Raw genomic sequence first — 6,292 nt, forward strand, 5'->3', positions numbered from 1 at the left:
CGCCGAGCGCGACAAACGAATGGAGACGAGCAGCTCGGATAGAATGGGAATTAATCCCGCCATCAGCCTCTGCCCCTCGGCCTGCCCTGCCCTACCTCGCGCCGGCTGTACACAAGGTCGGGGCGCGCAACAATGTGCCACACGTATGCAAACACAAACGCCGACCTACCTATCGCGGCCGTCCATCTATTGGCAGCGAGTCTTTGGCCGCGTCCCACCGTGCCGAGCGCGCGCGCCGCGCACAGGTACTACACGTGTTGTCGCCGTGCCCGGCCGTGTCGTCGTGTCTGACCCCGCGGCCCTGGCCCCGCAGGCCGCCATGCATAGGCGGCCGCAGGCCCTCGAGCAGGTGGTGTCCCAGCCAGCAGCCTGGCCCTGCGGCGCCTGCCTGTCCCGTCGTCGTCCAAGGTGGTCGCTGCGAAGGAGTCGCCTCGCGATTACGTTCTATACTGCGAACTTTTCGGTAAAATATTTCTCCTTTTTAGGCAACTTTGCAACATTTTTCGTCAACTTCCTATTCGCGTACCCCAGTAAAAAAACATCTTTTTAAAGATAAGGCGCTGAGTTTGCGCGACCGTCTTGTCGCTATCGGTTTGGTTCGGGCGCGGCGCGAGGTGCGGCCTGGACTCGATTTGGAGGTCAGCGGGTGCCTCGGCGGGTGCCGCGCCAGCCATCTCCGCGTCGATAAAACATGGGTGTAATTATTTCCTGTTATTGATGTGGGCTACACAACACACACACTCACACACACACGCGTGTGCGGTCGCGTACCCCTCCGGCTGCACAATGGCCGGCGCGATCTTGACCCAAGGGCGTCCGCGTGCCCTTTGCGCACACCTCCTGCGGGGCGATAGGGGAGCCGCCGGGATACGGGACGGGACGCCCCGCGGGACGACCAGCCTACGCGAGACACCCTAGCCTCGCACCCAGCCCAGCTCCCATTCCCCTGCTGGCCGCGCGTGTGTGTGCGTTTGTGCAGAGGGGGACACAAAGATAACCCCAATACGTCATCGTGTGCAAGACTGCCTACACGCTCTACATGGACAGAAACGGGGCGCAGCAACAGCGCACCGCAGCAAACTGCCGTCGGAGCGCGCGAGCGAGCCCACTCTTGGCCGAGCCGCCCCACACACACCGCGAGGCCCCGAGCCGTCCCCCATCAAAAGGGTAGTGTGATTTATGCAGATAGATAGATAGATAGATAGATAGATAGATAGATAGATAGATAGATAGATAGATAGATAGATAGATAGATGGGTCGCGCTCTGGTGGCGCCCCAGCGTTGAGGTCACCCGCTGCTGCTGCTGCGGCCGGACTCTGTCGCTGTGCCGCCCGGGTCCACCACTCACCTGCAACACACAAGGAGACATAATGGGTTAGACTCGCAGTGTGCTCGCTTAGCTCGCTCAGCTCGAGGAGGACTCACAGACTCGCGCGGTGACAACGCCGAGAAATAACGCCCCGGGCCCACCACAGCAGCGCTGCCGCCGCCGCCGCCGGGATTTACCGGGATCCGCGTGAGTTACGGCGACAACTGCTCGCTCTCGCTCTCTCTCTCTCTCTCTAGGTCCCTTCTCTCGTGTTCTATGTCGTGTAGATAAAGAGCGAGAGAGATGAGAGGAAGGGGGTAGGGGAGGTTAGGTAGGAATTCGACACCTGAGATGAGATGACAAAGTCTCATAATTTACCCGGCGCGTCTCCCCTTATCGGACACATTAACGGGGCATTAACTGCGCGCCGCGCGGGGACGAGGAGTTTATAGTGAATCCCTCGCGCAGGATGAGCAAAAGCGATGATGACTGGGGAACTTTCAAAGTACGTAAGTGAGAGACGAGGCAAGACACTTGCAGGTGGATAACGACGTTCTGGTAGTATTCACTCGCCACCACGGTAATGTGTGCAAGTGCTCAAATTTAAATCAAAATCACGACGACGACAACGTCCTCGGTAAATTCCGCCCCCCGCTCTCGCCACTTTACTCTCGGCATGATATTTTTGTCAGGACGCCGCCGAGCCGGCCGAGCCCCCGGGGGCAGAGTGCAGCAGCAGGGCCGAGCGGGTCGGGATGCGGGCAGCCGGCCGGTCCAGGTCCACACGGGCGGGCGATCCAGTCCGAGTACATTACTCCACCTCAGGCTACCCCCCCTTCCCCTTCCCCCGCGTACGCTACCCCACCCCAAGGCGCAGGGGGCCCGGCCGCCTCCTATTTTCCGGTCATTCATCATCACTAATTCCCGATCAGCGCCGTTTTTACATAAGCCATACATGCAGCGATAACCCCCCGACCCGTTCTGGTCCCGAGACTCGCTCGCCGCCGAGGCCGGACAGCAGGCCGGACAGCGATCGAACAGCAGGCCCGGGACAGCTAGCAGGACTGGCAAAGACCTTGCTGATGCTGGGCGGCTTCGTATGTATCGCACTGGAGAGACTTTCGGTCTACAAAGCGACCACAGCCGGTGGGGTCCCCCCCAAACCCACACGACCTGCACATGCCTACGCCGCTGACCGACCGGGGCCTCGGCCGGGGCTGCGGTGCGCGTCGCATCCATCCCACGGCAGCAGGGCAGAGCCGGCAGGGCAGAGCCAGCAGGGCAGAGCCAGCAGGGCAGGGCAGAGCGTCATTTGAAAACCGGTCAGATCGGGTCAGATCCAATTCTCGACAGGCCGGGAGAGGACGGCGCGCGGAGAAGCGAGGGCAGGGCAGGGCACATCGATGAAGAATGTGAAAAAACTTCACCCGAAGTTGAGGAGGATATACTATATATGAGAGCGCGCGCAAGGCCGCAGCAAAAGTGTAGCATACTTTGAGGGTTTAGCAGAAACCGCGACAACGCAGTTTACTCCACGGCCAAGCAGCCTCTCATGCTTACGGAGGTGATATATTTGACCCCGTTTGACCGCGCGCTGCACACACGATGCACACGCCCACGTGCCGCCTTTGTTGCTCCAGCCGGCCGGCCACAGGACGCCGCCCCGGACGCAGTAGGCAAGAGCCCCGGCAAGAGCCCCGGCAAGAGCCAAGTCGGGCAGCGGGATACGGCACACGGCACGCACCCCGCCTCAGCCCGAGCCTCAGCCGTACCGACAGTGCGTCAGCTCGGAAAGTAGCGTGTTGTTCAACTGACCAACGCTCACACGCTGCTGGTTGTCTGGTTGCTGCACACAGCGACAAGTGTACAAGCAGCCGAGCACAAACGCAAGCTTAACCAAAGTTCTCAGCAAAAAATATATGAATGGAAAGTTTCATTGCTTCGCAGACCTCAGCAGGTTGTTAACTGACAAATTTTAACCGGTAAAATCCACCTTCAACGAAGTTTTTCAACTTGAGAGCATTAAACAAGAAGTAGAACGTCCTAGCTCTAGCTTAAAGCATTTTAATGTCTTGAGAGTCAAGCACCAAGCTCGACACACAAAAAAATAAAAAATAAAACCACGGCTGCTCTAGAGGGTTGTGTTTGGTTTTCTATACATGACTTATGGATGCGCGAATGAAAAAGGGGAGGAGAGCGGGAGCGGCAGCGAGCGAGCGGGACCAGAACAGCCAGCTTAACACGCCTCGCCACCTGCTACCTCTCCGTGCCGAGGGGCGAGGCGAGGTCAGAGGCCACGCGCTCGCGCCGCCTCACGCACGGCAGGCGCTGCAGACGAACGTCCGGTGAAAGGGGAGGCAGGCTGGGCGCACACCTCACGACGGAGGGTGCCCCGCATCCTGCCGTCATGCCAGCATCAAGGCGAGGGAACCATTTCAACATTTTGTATGACGTTGCACGGTAAAAACAACGTCTCATCTTTTTCCGCTGAAAAGGGGACAACTTTAATGGAGTTATACATTTCAGGAAAAATTCCATAGACTTTGAGGAGATTTTCTTAAAAACTGAGGGAAGTTTTCCTCAGATGTAGGGAGTTCTTTAAAGTTTCCACGTTTCCACTTTTTTCTTCAAAAACGTAATGGGCGGGCCGCGGATTTGCCGCTGAGGGCACGATTCTCTCCGCATTTCAGAAAGGGATTAACAGGATTTGAGGCAATTGATGCAAACCGTTTGTGTGTCTGTGTGCAGCATACACGTCCGCCGTCCGCTCCCCAGGGCTGTGAGCATAGGCGAGGTGTCGCGCTATAGACCGGCTCGATTTGTGCAGCAAGAGAGTGATCGCTTCCTCGTGCCGAGTGCGCCGAGAACGCCCCCGCTGCTGCGGCGGGGCGGGGCGGGGCGGCTCGCGTGCGGACGGCGCGCATGTCATATGCAGAGCACTACAAGCCTGGGTCTGGACGTGCATGCGACGCGTAGCGCCACGCCGCCCCACGCCACGACGGACTAACGTTACCGACACTAACTTTATGACAGCAGAAGGCTGTGGCTGGCCGGGGCTGCATGCAGTCGTCTCTGCAGCAGCCGCATAAAGTGTGGTGCCAATAGCAAATAGTGCCGAGAGGCTGCTGCGGAGCGGGGTGCGGGGTGGAAGAGGGTGCGCGCACACACACACACACACACACATACACACAAACACACACACACAGACGGAGGAAACGGAAACGCACCCCGCCGTGATGTAGAGCGGCACGACACACACAAGCGGGTCGGGTTGGCGCGCATGGTTTTTGAACGCGACATGCACACGGATATTGTTATTGAGGCGCGTGCGAACTGAGCTGCGCTGAGCTTTCTGCAAATCTTATCTCTTGAGCTGAGCTGCAGCGAGCGCCTTTCTCGTGCGCATCACGCCACATGCCTGCAAATGGCGCATATAACAAGGTTGAAAGCGCATAACAGAAATTTTAAAAAGTCTTGCGAGCTGTACGCCCGGCGAAGCCTGCTGCTGCTGCTGCTGTTGATGCTGCTGCTGCAAGTCCCGTACAGGAATACATTTTTCGGGGGGTCCTCCTCATCCTCTTCCCGAGAAACGCAGTATAAAGTACTCGGCGCCCCGGGTCCGCAACGTACCAACCGTCCGCTCGTAAAGTAAATAAATGAACACTTTGTGTCGGGCCGGTGATCACAGAGTGGCGTGCGGGGCGGGGCGGGACGGCGGGGCCGAAATAACGTGCTCATAATCTCAATCGCACGGCATCACTTATACGATCAATCTCGCAAATCCACAATAAGTCCAGAGCACAGCAGAGCCGGGTCAGAGCTGGGCCGGCCGGGCCTGGCCGCAGCAGCGCGCTGACAGTTATTGCACCGCCTGCATCACGCCGGGTCCTAACGACTGACGTGTCCCGGCCGGCCCCGTCTTCTATCGTGGAATCGGAAGACGAATCGTCCGCGTGCGAGTGTGTGTGCGTGTGTGGTGTGTGTGTGTGTCGCCGAGACGGTGACCCGAGCGCGAAGCCTTGCGTCGCGAGCCAAAGAGGTTCATCGGTTATCCCCTCCGTCCGCACCGGATGCCTTGTGTGGCTGCGGAGACGACAAATTATATTTCTCCAACGAGTATAGTGAGTCAGCGTGGTGTGGTACACGACGCCTTGTATCAAGTGAAAGAAGAAGTCGGAAGGGGCTTTTAGTACAGTACTAGCTAAAAGCTCGAAAACAAAATTTGTAAAACTATGTGATAATACTGACAGAAAAAGGACAAACGCACACTCTAAATGGCTAGGGGCAAATTTTGTGAATTGCAAGATGCGCCCGTTATGCACATCTTGCAAAAATGCAATTTTAAATTCTGAGCAGTGACAAATTTGTGTCTTATTCAATTGGACAAAATAATAAAAAATTGTAAGGAGATACAAATTTGTTACCAATCAGGGGTCAAAATTGCATCTTGCAAGATGTGCACACATGCATCTTGCTTGCAATTTGCAATATGGACAAAAATTGTCCCTTGCCATTTAGAGGGCAGTGTGTGTAGGAAGGACAGGCGGGCGGCGGCGCGGCCGCCGGGGTCGCCGAGGTCACCGTTTTTATGCTACCCTCACTCTGGCGATACGGCCGCCCGCCCCGCCCTGTCCCGTCCCGCTCGGCCCGGATAAGTGGAGGTCATTAGACCGTAATGGCCCGACCGGCCCGAGATGCACTTCCCAAATCGCGTCGCACAAAAATCATTCCGAAAAGGAAAGAAAACAATGAGCAGGCCCGGCGGACCTGCTATGGCCGGGCAGAGGGCCGAGCCGCCAGGTCGGGCCTCCTTTGCGCTGCACAGTCCAGCCGGTTTCGGCCGAAACATAAACTGGGCCTTCAAACGCTCTTTCCTGAGAAGAGCAGGCTGCTGCTGCTGCGCTGCACCCCGTCAGGCAGTGTGTAACCCTTTGCTTTATTCTGGTACTCGGAAGGGCGTGGCGGGGCGTGGCGGGGCGTGG

The 6,292-nt window shown here is 57.6% G+C and overlaps 1 protein-coding gene across 1 annotated transcript in view; it reads right to left on the reverse strand.

Annotated features, from left to right (window-relative positions):
• Positions 1-15: 15 nt before the first annotated feature.
• LOC113205351 (fibronectin type III domain-containing protein 1) overlaps positions 16-6,292 on the reverse strand; it is a 138,631-nt gene continuing 132,354 nt past the window's right edge. Inside the window, exon 7 of the mRNA XM_052269601.1 lies at positions 16-415. Coding sequence (XP_052125561.1) covers positions 170-415 — 246 coding nt within the window. The 3' untranslated portion in view covers positions 16-169. The remainder of the gene's footprint in view (positions 416-6,292) is intronic.

Source organism: Frankliniella occidentalis, unplaced genomic scaffold (genome assembly GCF_000697945.3).
Source record: "Frankliniella occidentalis isolate FOCC.00 unplaced genomic scaffold, Focc_3.1 Scaffold97, whole genome shotgun sequence".
NCBI classification, from domain to species: Eukaryota; Metazoa; Arthropoda; class Insecta; order Thysanoptera; family Thripidae; genus Frankliniella; species Frankliniella occidentalis.